This window comes from Urocampus carinirostris, chromosome 11 (genome assembly GCF_059441175.1).
Source record: "Urocampus carinirostris isolate Australia breed hairy pipefish chromosome 11, RoL_Ucar_1.0, whole genome shotgun sequence".
Classification (NCBI taxonomy): Eukaryota; Metazoa; Chordata; class Actinopteri; order Syngnathiformes; family Syngnathidae; genus Urocampus; species Urocampus carinirostris.
In genome coordinates, this window is record NC_142359.1 from 38,263,251 (window position 1) to 38,281,923 (window position 18,673).

An 18,673-nucleotide genomic window follows, 5' to 3' on the forward strand; every position below is an offset into this window, starting at 1 on the left:
TGTGCTTAAAGATCCAATCATGTTTAATACTTAAGGAATTTGATTCAAAATTTTAATGAAAAATTGTGTCGCCCTGGTGCCTTTTCAGAAAAACAGTCCCAAAGCAAGATGAACAAAAAGTTGAGTTTCTACCTACATTCATCCATCCATCTATCCATTATATGCACCGCTATCCTCTGTAGGGTCGTGGGAATGCTGAAGTCCATCCCAGCTATTTTCCGGCAGTGGGGAGGGGACACCCTGGACTGTTTGCCATCGTAGAAGTTTCTACCTTTTTTTTTTTTTTTTAAATTGGGTTTCTTCAAAAAAAGTTTTCATTTGAATAGAATGATGTTTGGCAAGCATCAGACAGTCCTGGACTTGTACTGGTTCAAGCAAGTAAGACACAGTCTTATTACTTAATACAAAACCTTTTTTACGCCATAATTTGTCATGTAATATTGGCATGTTGTTGCCATAATTACCCTCATCCCTTCCAATGTATAAAGGTCAGAGGCTTACCAGAGGTGGCATGGAGCTCTCTCAACTCTGCAGGGTGCTAACAGGTTTATTGTGAAGAGGGAGTCAAACAGAAGAAGGGAGGAATCGAAATGCAAAAGGGAGAAGAAAATGAAACAAGGATGAGGACAAAAAGAGTGGGATGGGATCCTTGAGGCGTTGTCAACCGGCAATGGGGAGAAGCCGCAGCCGACCATCGCAACCAAAAAGACACAGACAGCAAAAGAAAACAGTTGAATTAAGACACAAAAAGAGGAAACATGGTGATAACAATGGAGATTGAAAAGGTATACACATCCGTAATTACATACTCAATTTACTTTTAACTTTCACAATTTGTGTGACCTAGGACTTGTACAATTATATTGCATATATGTATAGAAATACAGATAGCTATGATCATGTAGATGAAAGACTGTACACACCCTCTTATTTAAAACTAAAACAGTCTGTGATTAAGGGCTATACAAATAAAAATGACTTGACTTGACTTTAGCAATAATCTTATTATAATGTAATCATACAATCCCCCCAAAGGAATATTTAAATGAAAGATACTGGTTCCGGTTATTAGAAATTTAATCTCAAACTAGTTTATCTTTTTGTTTCTGAAGATAGGCACTGACCTGAAGAAACATGGCCTGGCAAACAGGTGCATGCTAGACACACCACATTCAGATTCAGATTTAGTTTATTGTCATTCGTGTACACGTGTATACAGAACAAAATGTTGATACATCTGACCCGCAGTTTCCCTGAGCGTCAGCCGGGATAGATAAGATTAACCATGTCTTCGTCAGAATTTTAGCGCAGCAATTCGTCATTTCGCGGTTCGATGCCACTTCCAGTTGTTAAATGGTCCAGTTTATTGTCCAGAGAGCGAACGTTGGAGAGGAAAATGGATGGGAGAGGCGTTTTGAAGGGTTTAGCCTAGCGGTTAGCCCGGCCCGACAACCTCGCTTCCTCGTCCGGTCACGCCACTCTCTTGCCACTCTGCTTCGCTGCTTTGTAGGCCGCTGGGTCTTGTTCACATAGCAGTCCGTGGCTAATAAACACTCCCGAGTGGTCGTAGCACCGAGCGCTTGATGTCTGGATGATCGCATATCCAGCAAAAAAAAACTGCGATCGTATATTAATCTGCAGTTTAAGTCATCTTTGTGCGCCGTCAAAACTGAGTCGAAGACTGGGTCTTATGGCCGAAGTGTAAAAAACTGTAGCGAGCCGATGTAGACGCAGCCGAACAGGGGCGCCGCCATCTTGAATTAATTATTTTGTGACTTTTGTTTGTTTTTATTTTATTTTTTTACTTTTTCAGAACATTAGGTAATGGGGACGGAGTCTGGTAGTATCACACGCTACATCTGCCTTTCAGCCCTACCGGTTTCCTGACAACTTGAGTCAGCTAGGAGTCAAAAATATGTGAGAATTGCCAAAGATCTATGAAGATTTCTACTAAAAAAACTAACACACACAAGGAGTGAGCAAATATGCTATAAAAATCCTCAGGGATCAGAATCAAATACAATGAGCTGCCTGGAAATAAGCAACAATGTTATTATATATATATATATATATATATATATATATATATATTTTTTTTTTAAATGTATTTATCACATTTCTAATAAAAAGAAGCTCATTCATTTTTGCTATCATTATCTTTTGTGAATTTAGTGACTTTTATTTTATCTACTCAGTCGCCCGAGTGTTTGAAGTCATTACTAATTAAATTTAATTTTTTATTGGCCTGTTTGTATCAATTACTTACTAACTATTGCTGTTATTTGTTGTTTACGGTATTATGACTGTATCACTTATTTTATGACAACTTTTTATTGGTTTTCTTAAATTGTTACATTATTTTGGTAACTAGCTTTTAGGGAAGAATAAGTGTAAAGCCCCACCTTCTATTTTCTCACGGTAAAGTCTTTAAGAAAAATAACAGATTGTAGCTGAATTGCAAGTAGCAACGTCCAGCGTCACTGTTTGCTTACTATGTATAAAATCTCCCACGTTATGTAATGCACAAACATAACCCACAGCTTACAGTCTCCATAGCCCATTTTTTCCCCCGATCAGCATAACAACAGAACAAAGGCAACTTTTTTTTCTGCCTAAAACACTGCACACAAAATGAATGTCTGTTCTAGTAATAAATAAATGAGGGTCGTGTAATCATATATCAAAAATACATTTATTTATTTTTGTAGGAGTATCAAGTCAAATCATTCTTATTTGTATAGCCCTTAATCACAAAGAGACTCAAAGGGCTGCACAGGTTATCGCACAGAATATTATTGCACCATCCCCTGATCTGACACAATGGGTTTCCGTAGATCAGTGGTTGGCACATTCGCCTACCACACGCAAGGTCCCCGGTTCGAGACCAGGTGGAAACATATGTTGCCCTGGAGAGGTACAGACACCACCAGGCTGTATTTGCCCAAAACACACCACAGGAAATGGTGCCCCTACGATCCTAGTGGTTAAGGGATCCAACAAACCAGTAGCAATGCAGTGGCCCAAATGACAAATTGTCATACATTAACTATTATTTTGAACATTTACAGCTGAATATTATTATTTCTACTCCACCCTTTTCTCTGCCAACCTTTATTGTAGTTGTTAACCTCAGTATATCTGCATCAGAATGCATTCAAGTCTATTTAAATAATAATACTGTAAATCATAGACATTTAGAGGTTCACATATAGGTAAAGACTCTTCTATTACATTTTAATGCAACTTTTCTTTTTAGACAAAAGCTATTTATAGGGTTTAAGCTTAAGCTGACATTCATCCAGCTTGAATGAGATATATTCTCTTCAAAAAATATTAGATGATAACAAGGAGCTTTTGTAGTGTTGACTTAGTAATTTCATTGCACGGTAATTGCAAGGGAATGTTGGAGCGCTAGCGACTGAGAGAAAGATTGATTGGAATAAAGCCTTACTGGATCTGGATTGAACCCGGTACACACTTCACTTGGAAAGGTTAAACTGAAAGCCAACGGTTGAATGGATTTAATTATGTGTGTAAGCATAGAGTGGTAAATCAAATCCCGCAAATAAGGACAAATAGCAAAGGGTAAAGCTTAAATGGGAATTCGTCAAAGGCTTTAATAAAAAGGTTAAATAAAAAATACTTTTCTGATTTTAGTACTTACTGCTTGCCAAGTTTCTACCTTTAGGCTAAAAGCGATTGGTGATACTCAATAGTTGTTTTACATGTTTAGTACAGCTATTTAGCTATATTAATTGCAAAAAGCAGAGTAGGACAAAGAGTAAGAGGTAAAACATGGAATAAAAACAATGATGAACATACTAGATTCAAACCTTTTTGCCGAGCAAAGTTTCTGCCTTCAAGCTCTTTTTGGTTGTAAAAAAATAGTGGAGGATTTGAATTGGATATGAAACAGTCATGGTGAATGTTTATATCGGATGTAGCACGTGAGAGCTTTTAGAATCAAAGTCATATAATTGCAGTAATAATTAAACAACAATGGTAAAAACTCTTATCATTCCCACAATCATCATAACGGCCACAGTGCCTTTAAAAGTAAATGCAAACATTGATTTTAAGGAGTTTACTTTAATGTAGTGTTTTAAAAACCCCAAAATGTTCACCTGTTGCCCATGCATTATGTAAACACACTGATCCTGATAAGGATCGCAATTAGCCTAGTGGATATTCATATGTTCCTCCGCAGATTTCCATGTAGGTCACACTACCGGTACTTAGACAAAAACGGACAAATCGACAGAAGAGGCTTTAACTTTTGGAAATTATGGAAGAAAAATTAAAAAATGTTTCCTTTGAATTTACAGATGATGTTTAGCTGCTAGTGAGTTACATCACACTGCTCAGCCCATTCACCAACAAAACTTTTTTAAAACATGACTCACAAGAGTGCTTTTGTTTCATGGAAGTTTCATGGGACTTGAGGAGAGTTCATTAGAGGGAAGTTTTCTGTCCTCTCTCTGCTGGGAATCTAGCACAACCTAATTAAATGTGATTCTACAGGACATAGACGTCGGGAACATTAAGAATGACATATTGATATTGCACTTCTTGAATTACAAGTCGTTCTTTCAAAGTTAAACTTCAGTGTACGGACTTGGGTAAAAAAAGAACCAAAACGGGATCCAAAATTAACCAATTCATCACAGTACTTGGATCAGTTTAATCCAACTCACTCGATTGATTAGTATGAAATAAATCAATCTTTGTAGGTTGTTTTTTGGAAGACAAAATTACCATGGGTTAATGAGTACTATTATAGAGTAATATTCTTTACTTTTAATATGATACACTTTTGGAGTTTCTTTTTAGAATGTGACCACATTTTTTTTTAAACAACTCAACGTCATTTTGGTGGAGCTATTTTAACTAATATGACCATTATGTTTAGTATTTGAAAATAAAGCAACATTTTTTAGATTTTTCACAACAGCCCAGGAGAGTGTGTCAAATGAAGCCTTGTAATGCATCAGTCTACACTTAATTATTATTACAATGTAATTGCCTTTCTTTTCATTGCACTACTGTTACAATGCACGATTATTATAACTAAGGCCAGTCTCTAAGCTCTACGTTGTAATTATTTTTCCCTATTTATCCTGCTAGTCTTATTTTTCTCTTTTAGGGCTTTTTTGCATGTTTACCCTGGAGCGCCATGCCTAATCTCATTGCAGACAATGTTTTACAACGTTGATATCAGTGACAATAAAGACAAATCTATTTAGTTCAACTTGAACTAAATTGGGTTATTTTTGACCAAGCTTTTAAGGAGTGTGTGAATATCTATAGATAGATTGATAGATTGTTTTAATGTCAAAATCTGATTACATGTTTTTTTAGAAAGCGCCTCTGTCTGCCCAAATGGTTCCTACCAAGAACCCTCAGTTGTGTAAATGTATTTGTCCCATCTTTGCAGCAGCGGCATGTCTGCACGTGTATGCAGTTGCCAAGCAAAGTGGTGTTCAGCCTACACTGCATGTGACGCTAGCGTTTAGGAAACCGGCCACAAAAAGACGAATGAAAGGCCCGAGGTCTTAAAGCCGATTCCAAATCAATCGAAACACAAAGTATAAGTCATGCATCAGTCCCCAACGGACTGTTTGTTACTTGGTCTATGCCCCCCCGGATAAGATAAATGCGTACCGTATGAAGGGAGGAATGCTTTCCACTGCTGTCGCACTATGACCGAGCTCCGAGCTTCAACTGTAAAGATGAAAGATGGGAGGGAGCTTCACTATTTCGTAAACCCCCCTTCTCTCCTTCCTTCACTGTTTTGGTTTGCTGCCTCAATCCACCTTCTTTCTATTTGATTTATGACATCACAAACCACTAGTCTCTTTTTTGCAAGGCTGGCGGGTGCATCATAGAAATTATCAAAGCGCCTCACAAAAACAAGGAAGTGGGCGTTTTGGAATGGGCTGAAGTGGAAGGCACTATCAGGAGACCTGGGCTTGTGTACTGAGGCAGTTATTGGAACGTTTACGAGTCTGGGGAGACGGCCTCCTGCACCAATAAAGTACAAAAAGCCGCTGATCAAGGCAGGAATCACGCATGCTAGTGTTCCCCTTCAACAAGCAGACAAGTTTGCATTACAGACGGGAAAATCAGAACATAAAATCATCAGCCAAGAAATTACCAAATTATGTCAATAGAGAAGCTTTTTCTCCAAGTTAATTAGAGAGAGGATGTTATGGATGTAACTTGTTGTCCTGAGCCGATGTCAGTTTCTATTATTAACCCCAAGAGTAAAACTTAGTCATATTTTCAGAAAATAATTAAATATATACATACATAAATAAAGAAGTAAGATTTTTTTTGCTGATCGGAAATGGTGGTGATGTCCTTTAAATGACTTATTCTTTCTATTTGAAATTTCTTTTATTTAAAAAAAAAAATCATCAATAACATTACAGTAGACCCTTAGAATTCAGCATTGTTTTCACTTTACAGTGTTAAAAAAGATATATTTTTGGCCCTTCTTTATTACATTTACCACTCAATATAATATCACTAACAAAAAAAATTGTAAGTGTAACAGAGTTGAAATTTGATTGTTTTGAATGTTTTTTTGAATTCTCACAAAATCTGTGTTTTTGTTGTATTACTGTTAATATTCCGGTACCTCATTCAGTTGTTAAGTCATGGGCGTCTGCGACTGTCTTTTTCGTTTGGCACTTTATGGGCTTCAGCGCTTGCCGTAGCTTCAGTGAATTTGTATGCGCTGAAGGTAAGATGTGCCCAATATCAGTATCAGCTGCTTTCGCAAATTATTTTTGTATATAAAGATATATACGTTGTGCTAAATGATGTATATAAAAAAAGCACTAAATAAGAAGTAAAGCAATACAGCGTGAAACGATGAAACAATGTGTTTTGATGCAAACACGCAACAAGGTGCGGCCTGTTGAGTGATGACCCGTTTTTTTGTATCTTTAATGTTTTAGATAATTGCAGTCGGGAACAGATGCCCCTGACTTTTGTATTGTTTTGTTTACTGAATGCAGGTACGTGGGAAAGTTATGTTCATCGTTATTATTGAAGTTTCACTATTAATGTGCTCAAATGTTGTCTGCTTGCCGTAGCTTCAGTAAATTTGTATGCGCTGAAGATAAATGCAGTCGTGAACAGATGCCCCTGACTTTTGTATTGTTTTGTTTACTGAATGCAGGCAATGAACCGAGTGACTGTGAAACCTTGTGTCGTGCATGAAAGAGGGCCGTTACATAAGCTCAAAAACTTTATGGTGTCTGTGCGTATTACAAGTTACGTCTCTAAGATGTCATATGAAACGCTGATGGGCTATGGGTTTGTGTCACGGCATCATGAAAATGCAGATATGCCAGTGGCTTGAACTACCTTGCACAATGTCTTTCACTCTCTTAATTCAGTTAAGTATCTTGAGTGTTTTCCGGGGATGTAATACTGTATTTATTGTACTTTAGTCACTTCTTCGGGTCCAAGGCTTTAATTTATGTTAAAAGAAGAAGCAAAAACATGAAAACCATCGAAATGAAGCAAGCGATTCTCAAAACATAAAAAGAGAGCACTCAAATTGCTAGCCTTGATAAGTTGCATGGGCTGCACGGTGGCGCAGTGGTTTCCTCCGGGCACTCCGGTTTCCTCCCACATTCCAAAGACATGCATTTCAGGTGGATTGGCCGGTCCAAATTGTATATTTAGATTTATTTAATTTGTCAAATGTAATTATATACACGGATGCTACACTCAAGCAGTACTAACTACAAACTATTCCGTTAATTTAATATTTTTATCTGGAGTACAGGTGGTTTAAAAGGCATTAGCTAATTACGATGGGTTTAGTGACATGCAAAGCGCTATATAAATGCAACCCATTTACCATTCTATCCCCCACCAAATGAGATTTTCACTTTGCGATCTCCGCCTCAGAACAGTTTCGTAATGTTTCTATTAGTTCCATAACATTGACATTTTTCAAAGGTAATTGCACGCCTTTAGGATGGTGTACAAGCCACTTGATGCTTCACCCCAACATTTTTCAATCACATGTTGGATGTCATGCTTTGGTGCTGTCTCATTGATAGAATTATAGGTCGGATGCTTCTTTTTGATAAATAAAACTTCAAAAATGGCAAAACTAAAATAACCTAGTTAATTGGTTGACTGTTCCTGAAATTAGAAAAAAAAGAGCCAATTTTTCATATCTGTGATACTTCCCGCAGGGCTTTTTCCATGTTGACTTTTTAAAACTATTGCTTGATAAACATTTGATTAAGGTGCTATTTACACAACAGATCAGGTTGCAACGGTGCCATCATCAGCGCCTGACATATCAAAGGTTACATAAATTGGCCAAAAAGTTGGCTTGCACAATATTACTAAAATTAAATTTAAAAGTGGAATAGTATCAGCCAATGGACATTAAATTTAGAATTTGTAGGAATTTTTTTTTTACCATTTATTTTAAAACCCAATATCTTTGTAATTTTTACACCATATACAAGGGTTTGTATACCTTATGATAGCCAAATTCGAGTACTTTTTTTAAGGACTTTCAAAGCCAATCTTCCCATTTCCCCAGTTCCATTAGGTGAAAACAGTGGCTCAGATGTCCAGTTCATATTTACAGTAGTAGACTTGTATTTTTTCTTTTTTATTAAATGCGTGAACTATTGAATCAAAATGCTAAGAAACATGGCAAAATTTTCAAACATTTACAAGCACTCCGGCCAAAATTCAGGAACTCTTTAAATTTTGAAAACAACATTACAATTGAAGTATTTTCAAGGATTGCAAGCATGCGTACGAACCCTGCATGCAGGCATACTAATCCATTTTTTCTCTGCCAGCCACCACGAGCCCCTTCACGACAACTGTGCATGTAGACTTCACTATGATTCTGAAAGTGTTAACTACGGCTAAAATTTCTGTGCTAATCAGTGATGTTGAACAATCTATGTTTTCAGGTCGTTTGCCAGTTGATTTGAACCTGCCCTGTTGCCACTCTTCCGAGAAAATACAAAGAGGACAATTCACCTGGTGGCCCCGGTTCAATAAGCTAACGAAAAAGATTTTGTCTTCCAAAATAGTGTGCTAACTGTATTTAAGTAAATTAAAAAAAGGTTGCTCATTAATACATTTATTTTTCTATGTATATTTTAAAATCTTTAAACTTTAAAGAGTCCAGTTTAGAAAAATAAACCCCAAATTGTAAAATTATAAAAATAGCACATACCATAAAATGTAATTTCTAACTGTAATTGCTGATTATAATAGAATGGTTGCACTACACATTGCAGAAGGTTGAAGTTTTACTTGCATGCATTTTTACTTGTTATTGAACAAAAAACATTTTTAAGTTGCCGCATTCTTTTAGTTTGCTACAAGAATGTGAGTGCATTTTACACACCGTTTTTCAAAATATTTGCAAATACTTGTGTGACATCAAAACATGGTCTGCTATAATAACGATTTGAGTTATGCTGGAATACTCGATGCGGGGGTGAAAGGCATTTGGGCCTATAACTCAATAATCCAACATTGAGAGAGTGATGCAGTGATGTTGTCGGGCTGTCCGCAATTAAAATTCCAATCTCATTCAGCCCATAAAAAAACTACGGGGATTAAAGTGGAGGTGAACTCAAAGGACAGAACGGCAGTGAAAGAACACGGCACTTTCATGTATTGGAGTTTCAATAAATTATATTTGAAACTTTAAGGAAGTGCTTGAAATAGATTATGTACGTCATTTCAGTAACAAGCACATGATGCACATGATGGAGGCAGCAATGTCTTGCGGTGCATTACTCAGCATTACCACCAAAAAAAATTACATTTTAACACAGATAAGAATAGCACATTTTTGTATTCAACATGCTCATCCATGTCAACGTGATATGAACTGTAATATGCGCTTTGAAAAGTGTTTAAAAAATTGTTACTGAATATCTTAAACACTTAATTTAAAACATAATTTACTATTGATCAGTGTAGTTGAAGTTTTTTATCTTGAAGGAGTTGACAAGCTGGTCAGATAGTAGGCAGACTGGGAATGAACAACTAAATTGTGGTGTCACGCCAGGCTTATAAACACTGGAAGAAACTTTACAGACTTAACTTGTGCAACGGTGTCCTATTCATTCAACTGGTTTTCTATCAACTCACCAATACAATCTCTGTCTCCTGCTGGGATTCAGAAGAAGACTTCATGGTCATGTCTGAGATGAACCGGGAGGCTTGTCAGCGTTGCTCATGCAAGTATGTGGATATCTGTCAGGTAGTGAGGTAATACAGGCAAAAAATGATTACAGTTGCAACTGCAGTCTGACAGTCATTTGGCAACGACACAAAGCTACTGTTGGATTCTCTATGATCTGTCAGACTAAGACAGATGCTTATGCAATCTGTGCATGAATTAGTACAGAGTGGCATCTGCAGTGGTAGTAGGAGCAAGAAAAATGCTTAAATGAATGTTTGATAAACCTTATTCTTTCTCCAAATACAGTAGATGCAGGCAATTGGTCTGTCCAAATTGTGCCTAGGCGTGAATCAGTGATTGAGTTGCCTGTCTCTGTGTGCCCTGAGACTGGCTGGCAAACAGTTCAGGGTACCCCCTGCCCACTGCCCGAAGATAGCTGGGTTGGGCTCCAGCACTCCTGCGACCCTACACTGATAAGCGCAAGCGGTGCAGAAAATGGATGGATGGATGTTTTTCTAAACAGTAGGAATCTGGAGCTCAAACAGTTAAGACACTGTGATGCGTAAAATTACCTTTTGGAAAAACACAACATATTGCAATCAAATCTACTCTTTGATGAAGGCATTACGGTGTGGTATGCTGGGTGCACGGCAGTAGACAAAAGAACCTTACAGTCCTCAACAAAGCCCAGCAAATCATCGCCTGCTCTGTGTCTGGTTTGGAGGAAATTACCAAAAACATATTATGGACCTGGCAGCACGCCGGCTGAGTGGTTAGGATGTCTGAGGCACAGTCCTGAGTGCATGGGATCAGATCCAGCTACCAGCCTTCCAGTGCGGAGTTTGCATGTTCTCCCCATGCTTGCGTGGGTTTCCTCCAGGCACTCCAGTTTTCCTCCCACATTCCAAAAACATGCATGTCAGGTAAATTGGCCAGTCCAAATTGTCCCTAGGTGTGAAAAAGCGAGCAAGTTGTCCGTCTCCGTGTGCCCCGCTACTGGCTGGCAAGTCGTTCAGGGTGTCCACTGATCGAAAACAGCGGGGAGGGGGTTCCAGAGACCATGAGACCCTACTGAGGATAGGCGGTTCAGATAATGGATGTATATTATTGACCCTCTCACCCTGACCGCCAAGACCTCTTTTGACTTGTTGCAAAAAGAAATAATCATTAAGGACTTCTCTTACCCTGGCCATCACTTCTTTGATGAAATGAAATGATCTGCATTTATATAGTGCTTTTCAAGTCAATGACTTCCCAAAGAGCTTTACAATGTGCTCCACATTTCCCAATAGCGGCCTTGCAGCCATGTAGGGCGCTAACCTGATTATTGGGGGTATTAGGGGTTCAGTGTCTTACCCAAGAACACTTCGACATGTAACACGGACGAGCCGGGATTCGAATTGGGATCCCTTGATCCCAAGGCGAGCACTCTACCTCCTGAGCTACTGCCGCCCTCTGCTAGACACTACAGGCCATTTAAAACAAAGACTATCACCATCTGCCATCACCAACCTGAACAAGCACACGAACCTTTAGAAGAAAATCTTTTGCCCATGTATATGTTGGTTGCTTGACACCCTTAACCACTAGAGCCGTAGGGGCACCATTTCCTGTGTTATGTCTAGAGCAAGTACAGCATGGTGGGACTCATCCCTCTCCAGGCCCACATATGTTACCACCCAGTCTTGAACTGGGGACCTTTTGCATGATATGCGAATGTGCTAACCACTGCACTATGAAAAGATTGTATAGAGCAGGGGTGAGCAACCTTTTTGTTGTGGAGTGCCACTTTCAAATCTCCTTGTAAATCAGTGTGCCACACCAAGATTAATGACTCGCAAAACATTTCTTTTATATTCATCAGAGCTGTAATTTTACACCAGTCTAAATAAACAAAATGGATGTACATTTAAAACGTATAACTGACCAATTTATATTCCACTATTCCTGTTCATCAATTAACTAAAAAATGAATGTGAACAACATGTGGAAAGGCCTGTTGCCATTCATGATTTGAACTTTTTACCAAAGGAATCAACCTGAATTAACCATTCTTCATCAACTATAAACTGCAATCAAAAAACAAGTAATATGGACAGCTACCATACCATTCATCAATGATATCTTGTTGCAGAAAATATCAAAACTTGAAATAACAGCAGCAAAGCAGAAGGCACGCATGCACACACACACACGCTTCTTTAAAATATTCGCCATCAGTAAATGGTTTTCTGTGCTTTGCGATGCAGTGAGCAATGTGATAGCTTGCTTCAGTCGTAGCGTTTTTAGCAGTGACAAAGGTCTTAAGGGTCTGTGTTTGTTTGCCGTACCTGGACACAGCGCATTTTAATGTCTCCGCCATGTCAGACTTGTCCTTGAATTCATTTTCATGATTCATTATGTATTGACGATCAACCCTTGGTTAGCGAGGTACAACGCTCTCGGGGCATAATGCACAAACAGCACGGTCATTTTTTTGCACAAAGCACCTGTCATCTGTCCGCGCTGGCTGGAAAGAACGAGATTTTCTCTCTGGAGGAGCTGTCATGATTTGTTCATTTATCGCGCAGCGGTGTTCCTGTGGCTGGGCTTAAAACACGGATCTCTCTTCGGCTTCGCTCAGTCACACACGAAGCAGAGGAGGGGCGCTACTGTAAAGCCTCTAAATAACACAGTAAATATTGTAAATATTGCTTAGCTATCTAAATATTCCTCTTTATTTTACTTTATTACATGTTTATCAGAGTGCAATGTCTAACCTCGTTGCGAACAATTTACACTATGTTATCATCAATTTATTTTATTCATTATCAAGTGCCATCTATCCAGATATAGCCTCAATAAAGCCAGCATAAGATCTTACGGTTTTGCACTGTTTATAATCACTTCAGTGTGACATTTTGCAAGGACTTGACAATATTTTGCCATCGTCACACAGGAAAAGTTTGCTGAATGGGAAGCACAAATTTCAAGATATTTGTGGTTGCTAATTTTCCAGGTGAAACAGGGCATCAGTCCTATTAAAACATGCATTAATGTGTCTACGCAAGAGCTGTTAGAAGTATTGATACTTTTCCTAAATAAAGAACAAAGAAAAAAATAAACAATAACAAAGAAACCATGTGGATTTTCAAAGAGGACGAAACCAAGAGGATGCCTATGTCAACAGTCTGTCAACAACATCTATTAAGCTCCCTGAATGACAACCCTGGTAACTGTAAAACATTACAGCTGATGATAAAAAAATGACGTCTATTTGGTATTTTAAAATTAAAATCTATTGTTTTAAAGACATAGCTAAGTTAGCCACCCGAGCCCACATGCTGATTAGAATGATGATGAGCCGGATGACAAGGACAGTCAGACAGAACCCCGCGAGGTGTCAAGGAAACTGTGATGACCTCAAAGGCATGCTGAAATCCTCTTAGAGGCCAAACAATGCTTTTTACTGTGACTGTGGGCATGTACGGGAGAGGGAAACGCGGTTTTGCTGCGAAAATGAGTTGTGACGCACGCTTGCCTGATTAGAATGGAAGAGTGAAACCTCTTATATAACACCAGAAGAGTGAGCAAGAGAGGGAACACGGGTGCAGACAGATGTTAGGAAGATCTGTCTTTGAAATATTAAAAGATGAAGAGCTTCAAGGTCTCATCTGACTCGTGTTTGATTTAGGAATTAAATAATCTCATTTGAATTTGTTAAGTGTCATGCTAAAGAAGAAACATAGTTAAATTCCATCACATGCCTGCTAAAAGCAAGGGGACATACCTGATTTTTCCAGGGCAGCAGAAGCACCATGGTATTCACAACACGGACCCTGGAAGGAGAAAAACAAAGTATAGAGTGGGTGTGGGGGGGACAATGTGATGACATCACCATATTTTTGCCTGCTTCCTATCAAATCTAAATCGGCCAGGTTGTGCATGAGATGAGTTATAGCATTTGGTGTGTGTGTGAATTTTTATCTGTCTCCAGATGATCAATAACAAAGGGGAATGATCGAATGTATCACATGATTCAAAAAGGTCAAAAATTGCAAATCAGACACTTTTTAAATCAATCCATTGCAGAGGTGCTCAATATGCTGATGCATTGCTATTGCATTTAAAACTATCAAATATATGCACATAATCATAAAAAAACTCACCATTATGTATAACTGCAAATATTCAGTAGAACATGTTCGAAACCGCAATTATGAAACAAACACAAATAAATCCTTTTAAAACTACAAGCATGACAAAAAGGAAGTACAGTACTGTACTGTATTAACATCTCCCCTTTTTGAGGCGTGGGTAGGATGTGAGTGGGAGGCTTGCTTACTACCAAAGCAGTTGACAAGGGCACAGAATGGAAACTCAATGAATTTGCTTAACAAATGTGCTAGTTGACTCTTGACACTAATTTGGCATGAAAATTGTAAACAAAAAAAAAACCTTCATTGACAATACAATACGGGGGCGGCATAGCTCAGGAGTTAGAGCGCTCGTCTTGGGATCAAGAAATCGCAGGTTCGAATCCCGGCTCCTCCGTATTACATGTCGAAGTGTCCTCGGGTAAGACACTGAACCACTAAAGCCCCCAATAAGCAGGTTGGCGCCTTGCATGGCTGCACGGCCGCTATTGGTGTGTGTGAATGGGTAAATGTGAAGCACATTGTAAAGCGCTTTGGGAAGTCTTCATTGACCTGAAAAGCGCTATATAAATGCAGATCATTTCATTTCAAATGTGGAGGTAAACACAAAAGGAAGAAAAGCTCTGTCCTATTGATTCTTCTCCTTTTTATTTGCCTTATCCCTGATTAATCAGGGGTTCGGTCTCACACACACACACACACACACACACAAATGATTGTGTACAGAAAAGATGTGACAATATTTATACCCAACCGATGTGTCGCAACATCTGTCTTTGGGACACATTAGGTGACCAAACCCCCAAATATATATATATATACATATATACAGAGATATTGGAAAGCCATGAACAGTCAATGAAGAGGACCGTGCTCATTGTGATTATCATATATATATATATATATATATATATATATATATATATATATATATATATACTGGACTGTCTCAGAAAATTAGAATATTGTGATAAAGTTCTTTATTTTCTGTAATGCAATTAAAAAAACAAAAATGTCATACATTCTGGATTCATTACACATCAACTGAACTATTTCAAGCCTTTTATTATTTGAATATTGCTGAATTTGGCTTACAGCTTAAGAAAACTCAAAAATCCTATCTCAAAATATTAGAATATCATGAAAAAGTATACAAGTAGGCTATTCAACTAATCACCTGAATCATCTAATTAACTCGAAACACCTTGCAAGGGTTTCCTGAGCCTTAAAAACACTCAGCTTGGTTCAGTAAACTAAATCACAAGTATGGGGAAGACTGCTGATCTGTCTGCTGTCCAGAGGACCATCATTGATACCCTCCATCAGGAGGGTAAGACACAAAAAGAAATTTCTCAAAGAGCAGGCTGTTCACAGAGTGCAGTTTCAAAGCATATCCACAAAAAGTCTGTTGGAAGGGAAAAATGTGGCCGGAAACGCTTGCACAACCAAGAGAGATGACCCCAGCCTTAACAAAATTGTGACGAAGAGCCGCTTCCAGAATTTGGGGGAGCTTCAAAGACAGTGGGCTGAAGCTGGAGTCCAGGTATCAAAAGCCACAGTTCACAGACGTGTCCGGGAAATGGGCTACAATAGCCGTATTCCCATGGTCAAGCCACTTCTGAACTCAAGACAACGGAAGAAGCGTCTGACTTGGGCTATGGAGAAGAAGCACTGGACAGTTGCAGAGTGGTCCAAAGTCCTCTTTTCAGACGAAAGCAAGTTTTGCATTTCATTTGGAAGTCAAGGCGCCAGAGTCTGGAGAAAGGCTGGAGAGGAGCAAAATCCAAGTTGCTTGAAATCCAGTGTGAAGTTCCCACAGTCAGCAATGGTTTGGGGAGCCATGTCAGCTGCTGGTGTTGGTCCACTGTGTTTCATCAAGTCCAGAGTAAATGCAACTGTGTACCAAGAGATTTTAGAGCACTACATGCTTCCATCTGCTGAAAAGCTCTATGGAGATGAGGATTTCATTTTCCAGCATGATCTGGCACCTGCCCACAGTGCCAAAACCACCAGTAACTGGTGCACTGACCATGGCATCACTGTCCTTGATTGGCCTGCTAATTCCCCTGACCTGAACCCCATTGAGAATTTGTGGGGCATAGTTAAGAAGAAGATGAAAGACACCAGACCTACAAATGCAAATGAGCTGAAGGCCGCTATCAAAGCATCCTGGCGATCAATAACACCTCAGCAATGCCACAGGCTGATTGCCTCCATGCCACGCCGGATTGAGGCAGTAATCCGTGCAAAAGGATTCCCAACCAAGTACTGAGTGCATCAATGGACATTTTCAAATGTTTGATTTAGTTTTGCTGTTATAAAATTATTTTTTTACTTGGTCTGAGGAAGTATTCTAATATTTTGAGATAGGATTTTTGAGTTTTTTTCAGCCGTAAGCCAAAATCAGCAATATTCAAATAATAAAAGGCTTGAAATAGTTCAGTTGATGTGTAATGAATCCAGAATGTATGACATTTTTGTTTTTTTAATTGCATTACAGAAAATAAAGAACTTTATCACAATATTTTAATTTTCTGAGACAGTCCAGTATATATAGAAGTAGCCCTATTGCATGTTTTTTAATGCGGTTTCCTCCCACGTTCCAAAAACATGCATTTCAGGTGAATTGGCCGGTCCAAATTGTCCCTAGGTGTGAATGAGCGAATGAGTTGTCTGTCCCTGTGTGCCCTCTGATTGGCTGGCAACCAGTTCAGGGTGTCCCCTGCCCACTGCCCGGAGATGGCTGGGATGGCTCTCTCAAACCCCCCCCCCCCCCCCCCCCCCCCCCCGACCCTAATGAGGATAAGCGGTACGGCTAATGATATATATATATATATATATATATATATATATACATAAATAAATCGAAAATAAATTTTGAATAATTATTAATGAATAATTTTGTCAGATATTGATTATTGTTCTGTCAACATTTGTCACAAGTGCGTGGAGTTAAAAGTTGAAAATTCCTTTTTGGAGCGAGGCAACCATTTACAAAAAACATAATGTAGAATATGATTGCAGTTAAATGTCGTCTACAGCAGACGAACCTTTTTTTCAAAATGTTAAGAAAAACCAAATTATACAGTATATTACGTTGTATATTTCAATTGATTTTTTTCATCAAATTGTTCATCTGTTAAGCGCAGTGATACTGTCCACTTGACTAGATTAGTGCAGTCACAAAATTAATGCGTTCACACACTGCTGAAAGGTAAAATGGTAACCAAAATCTACAACAAAATTGAAAAAAAAATTTGCACAGAAATGTCTTGTTGCAAACATATTGCTGCGGGCTCCACTTTCCATCCGTTATTACATAATAGTAGTCCGTCCGTCTTCTGCAGGCGCAAACATTAGCACAGCTAGCTGCCTTTTATGGTGACAGCTGCTTGAAAACCTTTGCACCTGAGCGTTATTTGACGCCTTTTGTACTCACCTAAAAGGATTCTAACCAGTTCTTAAATCCACGTTTTCCTCAAGTAGGTGTTGCTTGACTGATGCTAACACTTTAGCAGAGGTTTGATAATCACAAATGAGCACGGTCCTCTTCATTGACTGTTCATGGCTTTCCAATATCTCTGCATTGCATATTAAAATTAAAAATATGCACAATGAGCAAGAAACGAGGTACATAAATAGCTAAATTGTAAACTGATTCCAGACCGGTTCTGATGTGTCAATTTCAAAGAGGTGGTTACTGGTTTTAGGCCAGAATGATAGAGAAAAGTTCCGTTTATTTCGTTTCAAAACAAAACAAAGAGACAAAGCAGATGGTGGGTTTTATTCAAACAGATAATATCTGACACGCCATGTAGCTGGATAATTCAAAACATACAGAATAGTTATGTTTTTTTTCCCAATAATTTGGTTTGTATTAATGTTCCGTCGTCATTCTTGTGATTTACTTTGAAATGTATACGCTTAGTCCGGTGGTTACTTCACAATAAATGACAAGGACATTACCCGAGGCCCTCCGTTTCTTGCTAATAAGAAGCGTGTGGTTAGCTCATTTTAATGATAAAGTAAATAAATCAACAACTTTAATCAAGAGTCAACAAACTCTGGAACGCATTAGAACCGCAAACACATATTATTCGGCCCGCGAGACGTGGCTAAGAGAAGCATAAGAAAAAAAATATGCCACTTCGAACAATGACCTGCGGCTTTTAATATTTCCACTGGGTGTCGCCAAAGCATATAATAAAACGCTGCAGAAGTAGCCCTATTGCATGTTTTTTTTTAATGCAAATTATCTAATTTAGTGGTTAAAAAAGGGGTACATTACTATCACTTTTATGTTGTTGAAAATTATATTTTTTTGTATATTCTGTGTGTCAAA

At 38.5% G+C, this 18,673-nt stretch overlaps 1 protein-coding gene across 17 annotated transcripts in view; it reads right to left on the bottom strand.

Moving 5' to 3' along the window:
• Positions 1–18,027, bottom strand: part of osbpl8 (oxysterol binding protein-like 8) — a 65,622-nt gene extending 47,595 nt beyond the window's left edge. For 4 of the 17 annotated variants that reach the window (XM_088347329.1, XM_088347327.1, XM_088347328.1 and 1 more), the window contains exons 1-4: positions 17,771–18,026; positions 13,965–14,013; positions 10,162–10,266; positions 502–538 (exon numbers count right to left, since the gene is read on the bottom strand). In XM_088347329.1, the coding sequence (XP_088203455.1) occupies positions 502–538; positions 10,162–10,212 (88 nt within the window). In that variant the 5' untranslated portion in view covers positions 10,213–10,266; positions 13,965–14,013; positions 17,771–18,026. Of the gene's footprint in view, positions 1–501; positions 649–5,661; positions 6,044–10,161; positions 10,267–13,964; positions 14,014–17,770 lie in introns of those variants that run through there. The other 13 variants (XM_088347332.1, XM_088347334.1, XM_088347331.1 and 10 more) reach the window with 9 other exon arrangements.
• Positions 18,028–18,673: the final 646 nt, after the last annotated feature.